Source organism: Astyanax mexicanus, chromosome 13 (assembly GCF_023375975.1).
Source record: "Astyanax mexicanus isolate ESR-SI-001 chromosome 13, AstMex3_surface, whole genome shotgun sequence".
NCBI classification, from domain to species: domain Eukaryota; kingdom Metazoa; phylum Chordata; class Actinopteri; order Characiformes; family Acestrorhamphidae; genus Astyanax; species Astyanax mexicanus.
Genome location: NC_064420.1, coordinates 43,044,409 through 43,067,029, shown reverse-complemented (window position 1 = coordinate 43,067,029; position 22,621 = coordinate 43,044,409). Strand labels below are relative to the sequence as shown.

Here is a 22,621-nt window from a genome sequence, read left to right as displayed (position 1 = left end):
GACTGAGAAAATCCAGACAAGATGTGCAAAGCTGTCACGTAAGCGTAGAGGAATCTAAAATATAAAACATATTCTGGTTTGTTTAAAAGTTTTTGTTTTTCTTCATAGTTTGGATGACTTTAGCATTAAACTACAATGCAGAAAAATACTAAATTGAATTGAAGTGTGTCCAAATGTTTGACTGGTATTGTATGAAGGAAAATAAAATATCATAAACAAATAACATTTATTAATTTTTAAAGACGAGTTATCTCTATCCCGGAAGACAGAAAAAAATACATCTATGCTGCCTTTACAAATGAGCTAGATGAATGTAAAATGAATAACTAAACATATAGAAATAATATTTATTCCAAATGTACAGTCAAGTATTTACACAGCTTAGAAAATATATAACAGTGTGAAATGTAGAAATAATTTTAGTGATTTATGATGTTCTAAATGTGTGATTAACAAAGCTTAACTTAGTTTTTAGATTTTGGTTTTAGGTAATCTGGTTTACAGTGCTGATGATTAATTTAATAACATTATTTATCTTTGTTCTCAATGATGTAAGATACACATGTGATCTACAGTATCATATTTGCTAGTTTAAATATGACTTTAGCAAACACTGTGTTCGGCTTGTCCTTCCTAGCAACAGTAACCATGGGTTTAAAGATTTGATCACTGAGGGTGTTTACATTACAATGCATTCATTTCCTCAGAGTGATCAAACAGCATCATCTAAAATCTGACAGATTATCTCTCTTCTCCACCTCTCCATCACTTTACTGAGATGAAGGAATTCACTGTGTGTGAAATAATGCTGTTCATCATCTCCATTACTAGTTTAATGCTTGCTGAAAGTTCAGGTATGAATATTTTAATGGCTGTTTTTGTGATTCATCAAAAAAAGGGTGTTGACAGTTTAATAACTTTAAAAATAATAGTGTAACAAACATATATAGAAGGATTTAATATAGTATACAGTACAGTAAAAATATTTAAACATATGGATGTTTGAATATATTCTTTATCCATGCAATATTAATAGATGGATATAACATATTCACCTGTACCTTTTCTAAAATGACCCGTTTGTGTTGTCCACATTTGTTTCAGGTTAATATCAGTAAATCCCGGTAAAGCCTTTAGTGTCTGCAGTATGGTTGTTTAAATTCCGTACAAACACTGAGTAACTATACATTTACACTATACATTTAGCCTTAATAAACATATTATTGTACATATAGAGGAATAGAGTTAACTTTCACTTTAAATATGTTTTATACATTTTATACAGTTTTTAAAACTCAATTAAAAAAATATCTTTTAAATATAACCCTGCCCCTTTAAGAAAGTAACATCCGCCATCAGTGACTTCACAACATCAACTCTGATTTATTTTTATGGGATTAATAATATTAATGATTTTTAATCAAATGCTTTTTCCAAGCTTTGCTGAGGTAAAACCTTCAATCTTTCAATCCTGTCATGTTAAAATATCACAGTAATTCATATAATTTTAGCTCATTTAAATGTATCTTTGGATCAGAACAAGGTCACCATGAACAATTCACAGTGCAGCTCTAGATTAACCATGTTTTTCCAAATGCCGATTTTTCCTACTAGTTTCCTGCTATTGTACTATTGTATTGGACGCATGCATGACAGAAAATAAAAAGAAAGTGCATTTCCTGAAGGAAATTGAGGATGGTTGCGCTGCTAAAATGGCTCCCACCATTTTCTATGGTGGTTGCTATGGTGTTGCTAAGTGGTTGTTAGACACTTGCTATGGTATCTGCGGTGGTTGCGAAGGTGTTGCTTGGCGGTTGCTAGGTGGTTGCTAAGGTGTTGCTACATTGTCTGTGGTAGCTGCTAAGGTGTTGCTAAGCAGTTGCTATGTCATTGCTAAAGTGTTGCTATGGTATCTGTGGTGGTTGCTATGGTGTTGCTAAGTGGTTGTTAGACACTTGCTATGGTGTCTGTGCTGGTTGCTAAGGTGTTGCTAGGTGGTTGCCAAGGTGTTGCTATGTGGTCTGTGGTAGTTTCTAAGGTGTTGCTAAGTAGTTGCTAGGTGGTTGCTAAGGTGTTGCTATGGTATCGCTAGGTGGTTGCTAAGGCATTGCTATACAATCCAATACAATAGTAGGACAATAGTAGATTTCTTTTGCTTCTATTGTCCTACTATTATACTATTATATTGAACGGATGGTTGCGCAGCTAAAATGACTTCCACCATTTGCTATGGTGGTTGCTAAGTGGTTGCTAGGCACTTGCTACAGTGTCTGTGGCAGTTACTAGGTGGTTGCTAAGGTGTTGCTATGGTATCGCTAGCTGGTTGCTAAGGCGTTGCTATGGTATCCATGGTGGCTACTACGGTGTTGCTAAGCAGTTGCTTGGCGGTTGCTAAGGCATTGCTATGGTATCTCTGTCAGTAGCTAAGGTGTTGCTATACAATTCAATACAATAGTAGGACAATAATAGTGATTTTTGCTTCTATTGTCCTCCTATTGTACTATTGTATTGGACGCATGCACGACAGGAAATAAAAAGAGAAAATATAAAGTGATTAAGCTGGAAAATAAGATTTCTTTGTAATCTGACGTCTTACAAATATGATAAATATATTTTTAAAAAATCATAAGACACCAAAAGGCACAATACTCTGATAGTACTCTGACCCACACATGACAGTAAAGGTCAATACATGAAAAATTGTTCTTCCTAAAGCAGAACATCTCTATCCTCTGTTTCTGTGTGTTCCAGGCTGTGGAGAGAGGCCTGTGGTGGGTCCACCTGGGGGCTCCCGTATTGTAGGTGGGCGTTTTGCCCCAGAAGGTGCCTGGCCCTGGCAGGTCAGCATACAGTGGACGTTCAGGCATTTATGTGGAGGATCCATAATCAGCCAGCACTGGATCATCTCAGCAGCTCACTGCTTCAACAAGAGCAGGTGAGCAGCTCACACGTCTCTGTAGATACATTCTCTACAGAGGAGGAGATCATTTGAAGGTTATGACCTTGAGAGGTCTGACATCTGTGCACAAATAGCTGACGTGATGAATCGCTACATTAAAGCAACATTAGCCCGTAGCGTTGCTGCAGGTTCTACCACAATACCTTAGAGGAACACTGTCTTTAAAATTCTCATACAGCTCTGGAGAAAATTAAGAGACGGCTTCAGTTTCTGAATCAGTTTCTCTTATTTTGCTATTTATAGGTATATGTTTGAGTAAAATGAGCATTGTTGTTTTATTCTATAAACTACAAACAACATTTCTCCAAAATTCCAAATAAAAATATTGTCATTTAGAGCATTTAGAGAGTACTGGCAGAAAATGAGACCCCAAATAATGCAAAGAAAACAAGTTATACTTCATACATTTTTAAGAGATCAGAAATCAAAATTTTTGAAGTAACCCTGGTTTTTAATTACAGTTTTCATGCATCTTGGCATGTTCTCCTACACAAGTCTTACACACTGCTTTTGGATAACTTTATGCCACTTATACAAAAATACAAGCAGTTCAGCTTGGGGTGATGGCTTGTGATCATCCATCTTCCTCTTGAAGGTTTTCAATTTTGTAAAAGAAAAAAAAATCATAATTTTTAAGTGTTCTCTTATTTTTGTATCGTTTGTATCTTCTGCATTTGCATTGTATGGTTGCATTGAATGATCCATCAGCTTGTATTATAGGTGGGTTTAAAATAATATAAAAAAACATGTTGAAATAACTATTAATGTCTATGGTAATAAATCATATTCTACGGGAATAGAAATGGCAAAGATTTTATTTAAAGGATGATTGAGTATTCTTGGCTGTATATACAGTATATCTCACTCTTTCCTCAGTGATAGAACAGGCTTGACAGGCTTTCTTCAAAGTCTACACAGTTGTATACCAAATTTAGACAGCTCTTGTCAAATAATATGAGCTGCTTTGTCGATATTTTAATTAACACGTAAAAATAGCTTTTCATTGGAAACCATAGTCACATATTTTGCCTAAACCCTAAGATACAGCTTCCCTAAGATATACTTCAGCATCACTGATGGAAACTTCACACTAGACCTTAAGCAGCTTGGACTGTGTGTCTCTCCACTCTTCCTCCAGACTCTGCTCCCTTGATTTTTAAATGAAATGTAAAATGTACTGATGGTCAGCACTTCATGCTTCCCTCTGCTGATAACTTTTATGGAGATGCAGATTTCATTTTCCAGCAGGACTTTTCATTTTAGGGTTTTCATTGGCTGTAAGCTATAATCATCAACAATAAAAGAAATAAACGCTTAAATAACCATTTTGTGTGTAATACAATATAATATAATATATGAGTTTCACATTTTTTTACTGAATTACTGAACTAAAGTAACTTTTCAATGATATTCTGATTTTTTTGAGATGCATATGTAATTTCGCTGACATATAATATTTTTTGCAGTGCAAAATAGCTAGAGTAATCTGACTGATTTGTCTGTACCTGCTGTTCTGAAGGATCTTCACAGGCTACTCTAGGCTGCAGGTGGTGGCAGGACTGCGCTCTCAGTCTAGGCTCGGGTCAGCTGTTCAGAGACGCTCTGTGGAGAGAGTGATCGTTTACGAGGACTATGACCAGACGCTTCATGCGAATGATGTGGCTCTGCTTCGGCTCTTCTCTCCGCTGTTCTTCAGCTCTCACGTTCAGCCTGTCTGCACTCTTACAAACCAGGCGGAGGAGAGAGAGCTCGGCTTCACCTGCTGCTTCATCAGCGGCTGGGGAAGCACCATATATAAAGGTTTGCTTCAACACAAGTCTTACTGCTCTCAGAACCAGGAAAATATTTATACAAATTTACCATTTCAAACATGGGATTTAGTACTAAACCCTTTAAATGTTCTCCACCAACTATAATAAAGTATTCAGTAAGTGCATTCAGCAAAAAATGGGGTTTAGGTGGTTGCTAAGGTGTTGCTATGGTATCTGTGGTGGTTGCTATGGTGTTACTAAGTGGTTGCTAGTAACAAATCAGCACTGCAATCAGCCTGGCAGTTTCTGCAGGAACTGCAATCTAGTTCATACTATCTATTCATAGTAGTTAATAACGGAAAAAATCATAGTTGTTACTAAATAACTAATTTAAGAGACTTAGTAATCATAATATTTACTGCATTCATTCATTGTAGTTACAAAAATGTAGTGGGAAATACCTAAAAGATTCATTGCCATGGCAAAAATCATGGGACAGGAAATAGTTAATAACGGAAAAATCATAGTTGTTACTAAATAACTCATTTTAGATACTAATTTGATCCTAGTAGTCCTAAAATTGTGTAATAGCTGCAAAACATATTAATATTTACTGCATTAATCTACATTTACATTTACATTTATGGTATTTAGCAGACGCCCTTATCCAGAGCGACTTACAACAGTGCTTTAAAGTTACTTAAGATCTATTGTAGTTACTAAATCCCCGAAAGATACATTGCCATGGCAAAAATCATGGGACAGGAACTAGTATGGTGTCCTATGACTTTTGCTATGACCAAATAAACAAACAAACAAACAAAAAACACTGCACTGACCTGCAGGATGTGTGTTGGATCCTCTGCATTGAATGTGGATGTGATTTCTTTTGATGAATGTTTACAATGACAATTCTAGTGAGACACTGCCATGGTCACGATCATTACCACTCACTGCGCTGTCCACTGTGGGTAGTAATGCCTTCTTTGTTTTATTACTGTTACACATGTGCCACGCTCCAACTCTCATAGTTTACATTACCTTAAAAAAATCACCTTGCAAATAACTCCTAGTAGTCACTAAATAATTCATAATTATCTGGGAATCTTAATAGTAACTGAGTAATTTACAGCAAATACTAAATAAATCAAAATAATTACTAAACAATTAAACTTAGTTACCTAAAAAAAGAAGCATTGTATTCAATGTGCCATTTTCACTGCACTCACAAACAGGGGGGTCATAATACATTTTTGGCTTAGACAAGAATTATTGTGTATTATAAATAATAAATAAAATGGGAGGAACCTTTAAAGAATCTTTAAAGACAAAAATTACACATTTGATAATCTGCACTTTCCACACTAGTTAACTTGCTTTGCACATTGTTAGTGCTTTACTACTTTCTGTATCATGTCTTACATTTATTTATTCTTATTTTACTTTTTTATTTGCGTTATTTATTGTTATTCTTTTACATTTGGTAATTTGTCTTTGTATTATATTTTCATTTGTAAAGCACTTTGAATAACCATTGCGTATTTGCTATAGAAATAAACTAAAAAACACAAAGCCTTTAAAGATTCTTCACATTCAAAACTAGACATAGTTACTGAAGGTAAAGTTTACTAGGTATTCTATACTAGGTATAAATATAGTAAAAGTTAATACAGTAAGATACATAGTCAAAACCAGTCGACATTTGTGTGTGCTTATAATGGGCACCATGGGTGCATCCCTGTTGTGCGCAAATTACTAATACTAACTAGTGTTAGTTAATATTCACAATACTACATACTCAAAACCGGCCACACACTATTAGATCGATGGACACCATTACCCCACAATGCAGTGCAAAACGAGTCAGGGGAATGTGCAGTGACGTATTTTGGCATGGCAATGTTTTATTACCTTCTATTAATACAAAAACGGTCAGTACGATTATATTTATTTGGACACAGCCTATTATTCCACAATGCAATGTGAAGTTGAAAGGGAGAAGAAAAAAGGGTGACAAATAAAAAAATAGATGTAGCAATGTGAGTACTTTAACACTGTGTACAAACCTGGCAAACCCATATCATAAGATTAGTATACAGTATAAACACGATATTGCCAAACGTATTTGCTCATACATTTATATTATTAAACTCAAGCTCCAATCAGTTCCATGACCACAGAGGTATAAAACTAAACACCCAGACATGCAGACATGTACTGTAAAAAGATTCATGAAATGGGTTATCATGGCATACTGATACTTTTGGCCTTATAGTGTACATATTAATGATGTATTTAGTGATTTTCTCTCAGAAATACCTGCGAGACTGAGCTCTAAACACAGACATGTCAGCAACTGTTCCACTTTCTGGAGGCGATAGAAGCTAAAAATAAGCATTAGAAAACAATCTCCGGCGAGCTGATAGAGGATGATAGAGGCTTTTATCTTCAGGGAGGCTGGTGGACACGCTGAGAGAGGCTGAGGTGGAGCTCATCGACACGGAGACGTGTAACCAGAGAGACTGGTACAGAGGATCTGTCACCAGCAGCATGCTCTGTGCTGGACTGGAACATGGAGGTGTGGACACCTGTCAGGTAACATTTACTGATTTACTGTCTAACAAACAAAGTTTCTCACCTGGACAGTGATTGAAGCCATAATTCTGTAAAAAAATGCCAAACAAAGTAAACCAGCCAATACATGTCTGGTGTGTAAGTTTGCTTCTTTAGTTTTATACTGGAGCTGTGAGGTTTATATGAAATTAATGGATGCATAACAATGTATCCACAGAGATACTTAAATTACATAGTAAGTGATTTACAGCTCTGAAAAAAATAAAGAGACCACTGCAGTTTCTGAATCAGTTTTTCTGATTTAGCTATTTATAGGTATATACAGTATTTGAGTAAAATGAACATTGTTGTTTTATTCTATAAACTACAGTCAACATGTCTCCTAAATTCCAAATAAAGAAATAATAAGAAATGGCTGAAATAACAAAAAAGATGCAGAGCTTTCAGACCTTAAATAATGCAAAGAAAACAAGTTCATATTAATAAAGTTTTAAGAGTTCAGAAATCAATATCTGGTGGAATAACCCTGTTTTTAATCACAGTTTTTATGCATCTTGGCATGTTCTCCTCCACCAGTCTTACACACTGCTTTTGAATAACTTTATGCCTTTACTGCTGGTGCAAAAACTCAAGCAGTTCAGTTTGGTTTGATGGCTTGTGATCATCCACCTTCCTCTTGATTATATTCCAGAGGTTTTCAATTTGGTAAAATTAAAGAAACTCGTCATTTTAAGCGGTTTAAAGGGTTAACAGTGCCTGTATGTATTATTGTGTTAAAGGGGGACAGTGGAGGACCCCTGTCGTGTTACAGTGAGGTCACAGGCAGATTCTACCTTTACGGCGTGACGAGTCAGGGAGAGAACTGCGGTCTGCCCAGGAAACCTGGCCTGTACACCCGCGCTAGCTCTTACTCAGCGTGGATCAGGAGAACACAGGAACACCCATTCTCCTCAGCTGCAGAACTGCAGCCAGTCCAACACGTCCTCATCTCCATCCTCCTCTACCAGGCCTGGACCTTCATCATCTGATCCACATCTGACCAGATACTGGGTCTTTCTAACAGATGTGTGTGCTGATAAAAGTGTGTTTAAATAAAGCATGTAAAAAATGTTTTGCTAAGGTTCAACATCAGTCTAAATTGCCCTTTGTGTCTCAGCATAGTTGTTTAAATTTCATACAAATTCTATGTAATTTTGTCAACATTTTCTCTGAATAAACACATTATTAAAAAAATAATAAAGGAATATTAACCTTCACTTTAATTTAGAGTGTGTTTGTATTCTTTACCATGTCCAAAGTGCTGTCTGGTTAAATTGAATAATAATAAAAAAAAAAAAAAAAAAATATATATATATATATATATATATATATATATATATATATATATATATATATATATATATATATATATATATATATATATATATATATATATATACACACATATTTTAAATCCTAATGAAATGTAGATGACAACAGCTGTTTAACAATCGCCTACAAGGTGATGACAGAACAGCTCCTTCCTACCTGCACTGATCACTCCTGAAGGCTTACGCTACCTCCCGGCCGCAGCGCTCCTCCAATGAACGTCGCTTCGCTTTACCAAACAAACATTCACACAAAGCAATCCAGACTGTTCTCATACAGAGTTCCCCAATGGTGGAACAAACTACCTTCCACTACCAGATCAGGAGAATCTCTCACTATCTTTAATAAACTCCTGAAGACAGAGCTCTTCAAAGAGCACTTACTCTCCTAACACCTCTAACACACTAACTACTTCTAACCTCATCTCCTTCTTCCCCTCCTTCACTCCTCTATCCTATTATTCCCCTTTGACCTCCTTTAGGCCCTATCTAAATATGTTTTTACCTTTAACTTCTATTACTTTTTGTACTTCACTATTTTAAGTCGCTTTGGACAAAAGCGTCTCCCAAATGTAATGTAATGTAATGTAATAACTTGCGTTTTTTCATTTTGTTCTAGAAATCAGTTCAGAACTAGTTCTATGGAATGTAAAAAATCCAGTCGCGCTCGTTCTCGTTTTTCCACCCATTCTTGGGCTTCCTACCTCCTTATAAGGGTTTTTTTTTTCCTGGTTGTGTCCCAATTCACTAATTTGGGCAGCAAAAGTGTATTGGATCGCGACCCTGACGACACGGAATCAATCCCACGTGAGGAGTGTAGCGTTTATTTTTATTTTTTTCCCCTTTCTTCATGGGTTCACCTACTTTGAGATCAACTGTTTTGCAATTGGTTTCAACAGCCCTCTGGGCTGGAGAGCTACTAGTCTGTAGCACTCCCTCCCATTACACTTCATTTAAAAAAAAAATAATTCTTTTTTTGTGGCTCTCCACCAAAATGGCTTGGAAAATATCTGGCGCCCGGCCACACTTAATTTGCAGACCCCTGCCATAGATTGTGTCTACTAGTGCCAACACCAGCAGATGACATGTCTCTCCAATCCACCATTGACCATCAGTAAATTTTTCATTTCATTTGTAAATCAAGGGAGCAGAGTCTGGAGGAAGAGTGGAGAGACACACAGTCCAAACTGCTTGAGGTCTAGTGTGAAGTTTCCACAATCAGTGAGGGTTTGGAGAGACATGTCATCTGCTGTGCTACATAAAAATTGAAAATATACTAAATAGACTAAATCTATAAAGAAGAAAGTCATTTTCTTTTATTTTTAAAGGGCAAAAGGCAGTATTCTGGTAATGGCCGTTATAATCAAACTCTCTGATCTCCACTCATATTTAGGTGTGGTTTTAGTACAGAACTCCTATAAAGGCAGTTTAGTAGCCTTTATTGTAGTCTTGCTACATTAACGTAGGATTTTCTGCAGCTCCCTGCTGCCCCACTTCACTGTAGCAGTAAATCACCATACAAGAGACTCAGCATATTGCTTTTGGCAGGTAAGCCTCCAATTCAATACTGGCCTTTTAATAAGTATCAGCTGATATCGATCCAGTCTGATCTTTGCGTTTTTGTATAAATAATGCATCCCCAGACTTTAGATAAGATGTGCTGCTGCTTAATACTTAAGTAAAAGGACTTTATTATTAGTAACATTTTATTTCATGAGACATTCTGGACTGATTTATTATGTTAGTAAAGACTTTTCATGTTTATTTTTTGTAGGTAGTATAGTATGTTTTAATCCAGTCTGATCCTGATCATACCTGATCATGATGTTATGGAGAATGATGTCAGAAACCGCTACAAAATACAATATGATGTGACAAAGATTTTGTCTATACACCTAATCTAACAAGATACAACACAAATTAGCAGTGCATGTATATAGACAAATCATGTGATAAGTAGGGGTGTAACGATACAATGTGGCACGATGCATCGCAATAAAAAAATGCAGCGTTGTGACTCGTAGAGACTGATGACTGCCAGTGCATTCTGTTATTTAATCCATTTAAAAAATATCATCACATGGATATTTAAGATGCTGAAGCTAAAATAAAGAATTTTGTTTACAACCTCAAACAACATTTTGTTTATTAAACCACTGTTCTTGGTAATTACCTTTCATTGTAGAGGACTGAAGTCTTTTTTTAAGGAAATGTGCATTGTTTTATATTGTTTACACTTAAAAAAAAACACACACACATTACCTCCCTCCTCTACCTTGCTGTACCTCACACTACCTCGCTATGTCTCACACTAAGCTCCTTCTATCTTATTGTACCTCACTCTACCTCGCTATCTTACTCTAAGCTCCTTCTATCTTGCTGTACCTCACTCTACATCCCTCTACCTCATGCCACCTCATCAACATTGCTATATCTCAACCTAAGCTCCTTCTACCTTGTTATTTCTCATTCTATGCTCCTTCCACCTTGCTGTACCTCACTCTTACTCTAAGCTCCTTCCACCTTGCTGTACCTCACTTTACCTCACTCTAAGCTCCTTCTACCTCGCTATATATCTCTCCAAACTCCTTCTACCTTGCTGTACCTCACTTTACCTCACTCTAAGCTCCTTCTACCTCGCTATATCTCACTCTAAGCTCCTTCCACCTTGCTGTACCTCACTCTACCTCACTCTAAGCTCTTTCTACCTCGCTATATATCTCTCCAAACTCCTTCTACCTTGCTGTACCTCACTTTACCTTGCTATATCTCACTCTATGCTCCTTCTACCTCACTATATATCTCTCTAAGATCCTTCCACCTTGCTGTACCTCACTCTAAGCTCTTTCTACCTCTCTATATATCTCTCTAAGCTCCTTCTGCCTTGCTGTACCTTGCTATATCTCACTCTAAGCTCCTTCTACCTCGCTATATCTCACTCTAAGCTCTTCCTACCTTGCTGTACCTCACTCTACCTCGCTATATCTCACTCTAAGCTCCTTCCACCTTGCTGTACCTCACTCTACCTCACTCTAAGCTCTTTCTACCTCGCTATATATCTCTCCAAACTCCTTCTACCTTGCTGTACCTCACTTTACCTCGCTATATCTCACTCTATGCTCCTTCTACCTCACTATATATCTCTCTAAGATCCTTCCACCTTGCTGTACCTTACTCTAAGCTCTTTCTACCTCTCTATATCTCTCTCTAAGCTCCTTCTGCCTTGCTGTACCTCGCTATATCTCACTCTAAGCTCCTTCTACCTCGCTATATCTCACTCTAAGCTCTTCCTACCTTGCTGTACCTCGCTATATCTCACTCTAAGCTCCTTCTACCTCGCTATATCTCACTCTAAGCTCTTCCTACCTTGCTGTACCTCACTCTACCTCGCTATATCTCACTCTAAGCTTCTTCCACCTTGCTATATCTCACTCTAAGCTCTTCCTGCCTTGCTGTACCTCGCTATATCTCACTCTAAGCTTCTTCTACCTCGCTAGATCTCACTCTAAGCTCTAACTACCTTGATGTACTTCACTCTACCTCACTATATCTCACTCTAAGCTCCTTCTACCTTGCTGTACCTCACTCTACCTCACTCTAAGCTCCTTCTACCTCGCTATATATCTCTCTAAGCTCCTTCTACTTTGCTGTACCTCACTTTACCTCACTATATTTCATTCTAAGCTTCTTTTACCTCGCTATATATCTCTCTAAGCTCCTTCTACCTTGCTGTACCTCACTCTACCTCGCTATATCTCACTCTAAGCTTCTTCCACCTCGCTATATCTCACTCTTAGCTCTTCCTACCTTGCTGTACCTCGCTATATCTCACTCTAAGCTCCTTCTACCTCGCTATATCTCACTCTAAGCTCTTCCTATCTTGCTGTACCTCGCTCTACCTTGCTATATCTCACTCTAAGCTCCTTCTACCTCGCTAGATCTCACTCTAAGCTCTTCCTATCTTGATGTACCTCACTCTACCTCGCTATATCTCACTTTGACCTACATTGCTCTGCCTCGCTTCGCCTCCAGCCCTCATTATGTTAAAAGCCTGCACAGTCTCTCTCTGGTGTTGCATGCAGATAATGCAGTGTGAGGTTGCTGTTAATTAGGAATTATCACAGCTTTTGCGATGTGTATCATGAAACCTCACATCACAATAACAAGAAACATTAAATTCATCATACAGCTCTACCACAAATGTTGATTTTTTTTTTATTAACAGAGTATGGAGGTACCTAAGTAATGCACACCTTATACTGTACACACTCAAATACTACAGTGTGGGCTGAACTGATCTGAAAATTATAGACAGATTTGAGCCATTGTTCACCTTTATGTGTGTGTAAGGAGCACCACTCTGACCTGAGGTAGCCTACATGCTGCCAGAACATTACGAATTTTCGGGGCTTTAATTTTTCATAATGTTCGCTTAGAAGGGAAACCACACGCACCGGCCCATCAGTCTGTATTAGCTACAACTCCTAAAATGGCTGTACTTCTTCCATGTGACCCCCTTTCCCTTCTCCGCAACTATCCATACTGCCTCCCACGAGACCCTCCCTTTTCTCTTCATAAACACCCTTAATAACAGAGAGAGCTGAGGAGAGTCTGAGAGCAGGCCTGAAGGTAAAGCAGGACAGGATTTGTTTATTCTGCACACATTTCTGAAGCTTTAGTTTTCTGTCTGAACCCTGTTCATATTCTACATCCTGATACAGAACCATCCCACCATACTGACAGCCAGCAGTAAACAAGCTGGCCTGCCATCAGATTTACTGCTAGAGGAGAAAGAGATGGCGACCTCTGCTGGATCTACACCAGTACAACATTTGTTTATTTTACATTAGGTCTTTATTTCTCTTTCTCTATCATTTTGTCTACTTGTCTGCAGGTTTCTCTCATTTTCTCTCTACTAGTCTATCTGCTTGCCTCTCTCTTCCCTTTATCTCCCTCAAATTCTCAGTCTCTTTCTCTCTACTTCTATATTTGTCTCTCTACTCTGTCTCTCTACTTCTCTTTACCATTTTTTGTGTACTATCTGACTCTCTCTATAATTAATAATATAATCTGTCTTAATGTTTCTTTTTTCTCTCTATTTCTTTCTCTCTGCTTCTTTTTCTCCATCTTTTTCTGTCTACCTTCTGTCTCCATTTCTTTCTCTCTCTCTGCTTCTATTTTTCCATCATTTTTCTGTCTGCCTTCTGTCTCTTATATTACATTACGTAACATTTTACATATATTTTTATTTATCATCAGGTGTTAATGGTGTTTTCCTAATTGTTTGTGCCTAAATGAATAGAAAAAGGTTGTTTGTCCTCGTAAGCTTTGTTTTAGTGATCAGCACACTGATATTTCAAATGTATCATTTTTTATGAATAGCTTCTGGAACTGTAAGAACTATCAACTGTCAGAAAGTGTACATAGTGTGTGAACTTGCAAACAGCTACAGTTAATTCAGATGCATCAAGAGGTTGCAAATATAATATCTGGCAGACACATTTTGATTAATGTATCTAATTTAGCTGCTCAATTTAATTCACCCCATTTAGTATTTTGTATCAACATTCACAGCAGGGTGAGGGCTCTCTTTCTTTTTGCTTGTCTCTCACCTCTACTCCTCATTCTCTATCCCCTTTTCTTTTTCTCTCTATTCTTATTTCTCTCTTTACTATTTTCTGTTTCTCTTTCTCTTTACTTCTTTGCCTTTCCCTACTTGCCTCTCTCCCCGTTATCTCCTTCTACTTCTTTATTTCTGTCTCTATATTTGTCTACTTCTCACTACATCTCTTTCTGTCTCTATTTGCTCTGTTTCTCCCTACTCTGATATTTCTCTTTCTACTTATCTTTTTATATAATTCTGTCTGTATTTCTCTGTTTCTCCCTACTCTTCTATTTCTCTCTCTATTTCTTTTGATAATTTCTTAGCATTATATTTTTCTCTCTATTAGTCTCTAATTCTCTCTCTACTTCTCTTTCTCTATCATTATCTGCCCTACTTTCTGTCTCTTTTTCTCTCTACTTGTCACCCAGTTTTTCTAATTTTCTCTACTAGTTTATCTGCCTGCCTCTCTCTTTCTTTATCTCCCTCTACTTCTCTTTCTTTTTCTCTCTACTTCTTTATTTCTCTCTACTCTTCTCTCTCTAATTCTCATTATCATTTTTCTCTCTACCATCTGACTATTTTTTTTCTTTTTTCTCTTTCTGCTTCTCCATCATTTTATTGTCTGCTTTCTTTCTCCATTTCTTTTTCTATCTCAACTTCTTTAAATCTCTATTTTTTCCCTACTTGTCTCTATTTCTCGCTCTGCTTCTCTTTCTCTACCCACTGTGCAAAAGGACACTGGGCCAGATCCGTTTTGAATTGTGCAGGATCCGGGCCAGATCCTTTTTGCTATCTGGGTATAATTTTCTCTATTTCTCTCTCTCTACTTGTCTCTTTTTTCTCTTTACTTCTGTTTCTCTATAATTTTCAGTCTATTTCTCGCTCTCTCTGTTTATTATTTACCCAAATGTTTTTGGACTCTACATCACTTTAATCACCATTTAAAGTCCTTAAAGTTTTTAGACTTCTAAAAGACTTTCTAGCTGTTTATAAACTTGTTTCAACGTTATTAATGAGATTTTCCAAACCAACTTAAAACTTTTTTTTATCAAACTTTACTTTTATAGCTCACCGTATTTTCCAAAAGGCTTTTAAAAACGATCTGTTGGAGTATCTGTCTCTTCTGTCCAGTGAAAGCTTTATACTGTTTTTTTCTGTACTGCTGTAAAGATTGATTGCATTTAGTGATAAAGGTATTTGCGAGATCAGGATGCTGGATGATTATCACCTCACCGTTTTCATTCACAACTCTCCAACTCATCACTCCTCAAAGTATTGTTTTGGAGCTCTATAATCATTTCAGAGAACCCGGATCCACCGCTCCACAGCTCAAGGTGGCAACAGATTTACTGCGTTTATAAGAGAGGGCGTCTACTAACACACTGACACTTTCCATCAAAGTTAAACTTGAGAAATGTTTGTCCAGATGTCTTTTTTTCCTCGTCCCTTAAAAAAGTGAGTTTGTTTTTATTTAATTATTTTATTTAACTTTTATTTTATTTCATTACACTTTGGGCGAGCGTTTTCACGAAGATCCGAGTGAAAAAACTGCAAGTGGAAATGGGGGGGCTACTAATGTTATGTCACATGACCAAGTAAGCCAAAAAATCACTGGTCCTCCTGTTTTTTCAATTGCAGTCCGTCTCCCTGAGAAACCAATAGGTCTGAATAGGGCTTAAGAAACCTTTGTCACTATTAATTTACGTTTTTTAAATGCAAGGTACAGTTTCCTGATTATCCACATGCATTAATGTGTTAATGTTGACAGCACTAATGTAAACTCATCAAAGGCTTTTTTTTAGCATTTGTCTAGGTTGCACTTATCTTTCCCCAGGAGAACGAGTAGAAGTCAGTGTTCATGATAAAAGAAGGGATCCATTTTGGCTGTAATGTAATTCTTACTAGTAATTTCATTATTTTTACAGTGTAACTGTAACCTAATTACTTACCTTGTTACTTTAATTGTAATGGATTAGGATTATAGTAACTGTGTCCTGTTATATGAAATCTATTACTCCCCAAGCCTAATGGTATTTTGCGAAGACCCAGCTCACAACAGATCAAATTCACACAGAAAGAAGGAAAATGCATGTAAACACATCATCTATTCAGTGTGTTTAATTAAATCTATGTATTGGCATTCAGTTAGGCATCGAAATTAACAGATTTGCCCCCTCTCAAATAAAACAAAATAAAAAAAACAAAACAAAACAAAAAAAAAACAACACACTACACATCTATGTCTGGTCCGTCAGAACAGTCAGAATATCAGAAAGGGTACTGAGACCAAATGTAAATGAACATTAAACTAATCCAGTTGGTCGTACCCCCAAAACAGAGTAAAATCGAGAATTAGCAGCTGTAAAAATAAACCTGTATAAATGTATTTTTTACTTATTTTTTTGCAGATGATGTTAATAATGCCAGAAGACTCGTTAAAATGGTTTAAATGGTTCAGGTTGGCCCCACAGACACAGATATGCACATATACACTAACTAAAATCTCCAGAGACTAAAAGCAGAGAGAGATAGTGCAAATTCTTAATTGTAATTTGTTTTGTGTAAAATAGTTATAGCTTTTATTTTTGATTTATTTTCTTATTTTCTTCTTTAAGCCAGTGATGCAAAGAATTGCCATCAAGTATTAGATATCAGTCAAGTTTACAGGACCTGATGACTGGTCCAGTCTGATTATACAGTAACACCAGTGAGACACTACAATAATCTATACACACACACACACACACACACACACTCATGTACATACACTCGCGCGCACACACACCTACATACACACACATACAGACATACGGACACACAGACACAGCCTTCCTAACTTCCTTATTTTCACCATTCTACACCAAGTCCCTTTGATATCAGTACAAAGTATAAGTACAGTAATAAAAATAAAATGATAAAACGTGTGTATAAAAAAAGTAAAACTTCCACAGGTTTCAATAAGGCATGGAGTTTATCGTGAAACTTTTTTTTGACCCTAAGTGGACATTAGTTTCGATGCATATAAATCTCCAGATATGTATCCAGTATCTTCAGATCGGTTTGTGCTCCCTGTGAGAACGCATTCAAACCCACTCCTCACTCCACTGGCTATCATCCAATGCTGTGCATCACTATTGGCAATATTAGTTAAAAAAAAAAAAAATTGTAATGTAAGCAAATGAGAAGAAAAGTTTGTATGTAAACCAGTTTGAACAGTAAAACAACTTCACTCAGCTGTTAATCTGAGTAAAAGATTAAAATAAAAAAAAATTAATGTTAAGAACAAACCAAGAACTTGCATGAGAGCAACTCAGGAGACGGTCTGTTAAACTAGCACAGCCCGCTACGCTGGTGACTAGGCTTATTAATACTCGATCATGTGTTGTATTAGAAGACGTGAGGAAGATATCTTCTGGTCCAGCGCTGGAGAAACGGCACTAGCGAGATTGAGATGAGCACCAAGGAGGATCAGGCGATTTCAACAAGCCCTCGTGAAGACGAGCCTTTTTTTTTTTAATATTAGATTGATATATGCTGTCTTAATAATAAAATGGTTTTACTGCATGGTCCCACTGAATGGCCCTGTTGAATGGTCCCAGTCTGCAAGGAAGAAGCAGCAGCATGTGTAGCTGGTAGCTGGTGATTATGGTGATCATAGTGATGGTTTCCACTGTAAAGTTTTTTTTTTTTTTTGTGCATCTTCTTTTTTTTTAAGCTCACTGGCACTTTTTCTCCTCCTCAGATGGACAAAAACGGCACTGGACACGTTCAACAATTGTGGTTGCATTTCCAGAATGAAAAATGAAGGACACTCCCACCAAAAAGCGAAGGCTCGAGGGCTAGCGGGGGCGAAGGAGGAGGGATAAAGTGCGAGAAAAAGTTTCATGTGTATTAGTCCCTCCAGTCTTCTGTCTTTAAAGTCTCTGAAAACTTTAAAAGACTTTTAAAGACTTTAAAAGTCCTTAGAGCCAGTAGAACTTGGGGCTGCCAGTCAAACTTCTGCTTAAAGGAAGAGGCAATTTGCAAGGAGCTCTTGGTCAACAGCTTTTTGCGTTCTTGTCTTTTGTTTTTTGTTTTTATGCACGACAAAGGCAGCAAAAGTCAAAAATCAGAAGTTACACCGTTAAAAAACATGGCGGCAGGAGTCAGTGTGGTTGAACCCATTATTGCAGACAGGGTTTCTAGGAGAAAAAGCACCAGCCTCCTGAAGTTAAGCAGCCTATAAGGAAAAGGGTCAGTTGAGACGAATAGTCCACACCATGATGTAAGCCTCAAGAACGGCCAATCACATTATCAAAAGCCTATCTATCCACACTGGGAGGAGAAGCATAGAAAGGGGCTGAAATAACGGATGGCACAGGCGATGCCCCTTTATCCTGCAGCTCTCGTTGTTTCTTTCTTTTTTTCAGATGGTGAAACTTCCAGACGCGACCCGTCAGCACTTATCTGTGAGCGAGGTTCAGCTCTAAACCTTCGGAGAAGCTCCAGAGCACGGCTCACATGTTGTAGGCCACGTAGATAGGGTCCAGCTGATCAGCCAGGAAGGAATCTCTCAGGTGCATGCGCTGCTTCTCACCCCGAGAGTTGATGGGAATGACGCCAGGGTCCACGATCACCACCACGCCCACGATCAGGTGATGCTCTTCCAGAACTACGTTGGTGACCAGAGGAACCAGATCCAGAGCCTCCTGCTCTGAACCGCTCAGCTCGGCCACAACCACCAGCAGATTGGTCCATGTGAACACAGCACTGAATGAAAGAGAGAGAGAGAGAGAGAGAGAGAGAGAGAAAGAGAGAGAGAGAGAGAGAAATAGGTTTTACATCATGTGATCTGGAGTTATCACAGTTCTTCTATTATTTTCCCCCTATTTTTCCCCAAATTACACAGCCAATAACTCACTCATTAGGACTCTAAAACTCAGCTCACTGGAGTCACTAAATCATTTTAAACATGTAATACCGAACCACCTTCAGACAGCCTGTACCTGTTTTATTTAATCTTATTTATTCCTAACTTTTATTTCTCTTATTTCTTCATTTCCTTATTATTTCTTTCTTTATTTTATTATTATTATGATTAATTTTATATATAAAAATAGTTTTGTATTAATGCCTTTTAACTTTTTTTATTTTGATTTTCTGTTAATTATTATTATTACTATTATTATTTTTATTATTGCTTTTATTCTTTTAGTTTATTTATTTATTTGTATTTTTATTGTATTAAGTAAAAGTTAGTTTTAGCTTAATTTTAACTAATTTCTGGCGTATTAATCGTATCTTCTATTGTTCTTAACTTCTTATCAATTAAACCAAGCTTTATTATAATAATACTTTTTTTATCATTTTATTCTAATTCTATTTTTTTTTTATCTATTTTTATATTTTATTTTCTGTTATTTTAAAATAATTAAATTTAGCTATTATTTTCTTTGTCATGTCAATCACTGTTTTTGTAAATGCTCAGCTACACTGAAAATGAGGGCTGCCCTCAATTTACTACCGAGTCAAAATAAAAGTTGGTTGATTGTTTGATTGATTGATAGGACTACCTCAATGACTAGTTATGCCCCAACACAAGAAGGGGGTGAAGACTAGCACATGCCTCTTCCGACACATGTGAAGTCAGCCACCGCCTCTTTTCGAACTGCTGCTGGAGGAGGAAAGCGCAGGGACTCAGTTTCAATACATCAGCTCACAGGTGCATCATACTGAGCGACATCACCTTTGCACCCTAAGAGCAAGGCCAATTGTGCTCCCTCAGGGCTCTGGCAGCTGATGCAATCTCCTGATCTTAGTGGCAGTGATTAGCCTGCTGGATCATTTGGAGCCCATTCTCCTATTGTTAGGGGCAATGATTAATAATGATAAGCTAAGGTGCCTGAAACCTCTGTATTGTACAGTACTGTATGTCTGTTGTGCTCTAAGATCTTACCTCTCTGCAATGCTGCGGTGTGCTCTGGATACTGAGGTTTCAATGTCGATGGGATGATACCGCAGGCCCCGCAACTCCAACGTCTCATCCAGGGAGCCCACCACAAACAGAGCGTCATGGCGATCTAGAGGAAGGGAGTGGGGTAGGTTTTATTTTCAATATTATATATTTACTATATCCACCTTATTATCTGTATTCTGCAATGATGTTTGTTCAGTTTGTGTTAGATCTACCAGTGCAGAAACAGACAACTGATACACACTACCTGGCCAAAAGAAAAAGTGTCTGATCTGGGGATGCTGCAGTTGGTCAGGTCTAGGTTCAGTAACAGTATGTGCTGAAAGAATGAGGTCAGCTGACTACCTGAATATACTGAATATAGACCAGCTTATTCCATCAATGGATTTTTTTCTTCCCTGATGACACGGGCATATTCCAAGATGACAAATTTCAGGATTTATGGGTCTGGAATTGTGAAAGTGATTCAGGGAGCATAAGATCATCATTTTCACACATGGATTTAGAGAGTTCACCACAGAGTCCAGACATTAAGAAACTTTGGGATGTGCATGGAAAGGCTTTCGCAATCAAAGCTAAAGATGGGCCAACCAAATATTAGAGTGTGTGATCTTTTTTTTTTGGCCAGGCAGTGTAGATTACACCCACAGTGGTCATGAACAGAATAAGTAATATAATATTCTCAGTTAGTTAGTGTACATATTGTTCTGGCTCGTGTGTCTGACCTCCACTAGCATCCAGCAGCTCAGTCCTCCTGACGAAGCCGAGGTAGCCGGTTCTGGCCCACAGGGTTTGGGCCTCGCCGAAGCTCAGCCGTGTGTTGAAATGGTCAGCCTGCAGGCTCTCCTCTCCGTAAATGGTGTAGTAGCCACTGGCATTGTGTGGGCTGGTCACCCAGATCTGACAAAGAGCAGAGCGCAGAAAAATGCTTTAAATTACAAATTAAATGTACATTAATAACACCGTAACAGTAATAATACATTATGAATCAGGTCATTTGATGTTAGTGCAGTAAAGAACAATGTATACTGATGTTCAGACTGGCCATGTGAGTAATTGTGAACTGTGATTAAATGATTACACATATTAAATGCAGTTCTGAATTATTTTAGATCTAATGTTAGTTTCATTTTTGTATCTATGATCAAGAAAGGGTCTTTTACCACAAGCAAGACAAATGAGTGCCAATAATTTTTTTTTTTCTCGATTATTTAGTCCCTTATTAATAATGTGATTGGTTCATTTAGACACTAATATTATACCTTATATTATAAATTATTTAAATGTCATATTTCCTTCATGTAACAAACACCTTTCTGGTTATACTACACTAAGGCCCAATGCCATTTCACCCATTGGCCCTACCACTTAGCCCAACCCTGTTTTGTGCACCCACACCTAGGGGGAAGTGTTGGGGCTACATAACCCTTCGCAAGGAAATTGTTACAGGCACAGTCAAATCACTCGCAAGTTGGCAGCACAAGCAACCAAAAAATATATTTTTTTCCCTCAAATTTAGAGTATTTTCCTCATAAAAAAATAAAATAAAATAAAACATGAAACCAATATATCACCATAATTAAAATGTAGTTCCAGTTGTTTAAGGCCATTTTCTTTATAACATGCATGAATAAAAAGAAGCCAGTTAGTTAACTTTCCTGTCCCACCTTAAATCGTACAACAGACGGAAGAGCATTTAAGGTGCCACAGAAAAATAAAATAAAATAAAAATATAAGCTGATAAAAGCTTTTATTAAAGGCTACATTTTAGCTCCCACAGTGGAATTAAGGGTGGAGCAATAATAATTTATTGCCACACCACCCACCCGCTTTCTGAAGACATAAGATAAAGTCCTAAGTTTAAGGTTTAGGAACAGCATTTTACCTCGCCTAAATGAGAATCTCCAAGTGGTCCCTTGGTCTCTGGATTCACAATGATCACTCGCACTCCAGGAAGAATCTTAGAAAAAACAAACAGTAAAATCTTATTAATTACAGTCTACTTTCCAATTTAATATTATCAAATATATACATCCAGTGGATAAAAGATAAAAACAAAATACGTACAGTTCCAGATTCTGTGAGGGGAAGACTCTGCGGAGCTCCTCTCTCCACCAACCTCACCCTACGACACACACAGTAAACACACGGTTAATCATATGTTTGTCTACAGACACTCGTTGTAGTGTAACTGTGTGAACTTTTTTTACCTGTCGTGTCGGAGGGATTTCATGTCTACATAAACAGTGGAAGGATCTGGACCAGCAGTTCCCTGTGGAAGATCAAAGAGCAAAAACAGAGGTGAAATTCTGCTAATCTTTTCTCATTTTTTTTCTCTCAAACTACTATTAATAAAAAAAAAATCTTTAAAAGGGTATAATTGCTTTGTTATGCTTTTCTATCATCATTAAA

At 37.3% G+C, this 22,621-nt stretch overlaps 2 protein-coding genes and 1 long non-coding RNA gene across 5 annotated transcripts in view; 1 reads left to right on the top strand and 2 right to left on the bottom strand.

The window, feature by feature from the left end:
• Window positions 1-653: 653 nt before the first annotated feature.
• On the top strand, window positions 654-8,546 carry LOC111194057 (acrosin). The gene is made up of 5 exons (XM_022676875.2): window positions 654-854; window positions 2,752-2,935; window positions 4,479-4,759; window positions 7,163-7,305; window positions 8,064-8,546. Exons 1-5 carry the CDS (start codon window positions 779-781, stop codon window positions 8,310-8,312), a joined length of 933 nt encoding a protein of 310 aa, XP_022532596.2. The 5' UTR covers window positions 654-778; the 3' UTR covers window positions 8,313-8,546.
• A 3,016-nt stretch (window positions 8,547-11,562) lies between these two features.
• LOC125780597 (uncharacterized) lies at window positions 11,563-13,515 on the bottom strand. 2 transcript variants are annotated; one of them, XR_007423865.1, is made up of 3 exons: window positions 12,069-13,515; window positions 11,915-12,037; window positions 11,563-11,626 (listed from the first exon to the last, which is right to left on the bottom strand). It is a non-coding gene; the product is annotated as an uncharacterized LOC125780597 (long non-coding RNA). The 2 variants fall into 2 exon arrangements; XR_007423864.1 differs by having other exon boundaries at window positions 11,566-11,616; window positions 11,884-12,037.
• Window positions 13,516-16,359: 2,844 nt separating this feature from the next.
• The window catches only part of dip2ba (disco-interacting protein 2 homolog Ba), a 99,854-nt gene continuing 93,592 nt past the window's right edge, over window positions 16,360-22,621 (bottom strand). For both annotated transcript variants that reach the window (XM_049463021.1, XM_049463022.1), the window contains 6 exons: window positions 22,420-22,481; window positions 22,277-22,334; window positions 22,095-22,169; window positions 20,935-21,109; window positions 20,192-20,315; window positions 16,360-19,005 (listed from right to left, as the gene is read on the bottom strand). In XM_049463021.1, coding sequence (XP_049318978.1) covers window positions 18,753-19,005; window positions 20,192-20,315; window positions 20,935-21,109; window positions 22,095-22,169; window positions 22,277-22,334; window positions 22,420-22,481 — 747 coding nt within the window. In that variant the 3' untranslated portion in view covers window positions 16,360-18,752. The remainder of the gene's footprint in view (window positions 19,006-20,191; window positions 20,316-20,934; window positions 21,110-22,094; window positions 22,170-22,276; window positions 22,335-22,419; window positions 22,482-22,621) is intronic.

Excerpts from the sequence above, each read along its gene's own strand:
- LOC111194057 (XM_022676875.2), top strand. The coding sequence starts at position 779 with ATGAAGGAATTCACTGTGTGTGAAATAATGCTGTTCATCATCTCCATT. Across the intron at positions 4,760-7,162 it reads GGGAAGCACCATATATAAAG|GGAGGCTGGTGGACACGCTG; the intron begins GTTTGCTTCAAC and ends TTTTATCTTCAG. Across the intron at positions 7,306-8,063 it reads GAGGTGTGGACACCTGTCAG|GGGGACAGTGGAGGACCCCT; the intron begins GTAACATTTACT and ends ATTGTGTTAAAG.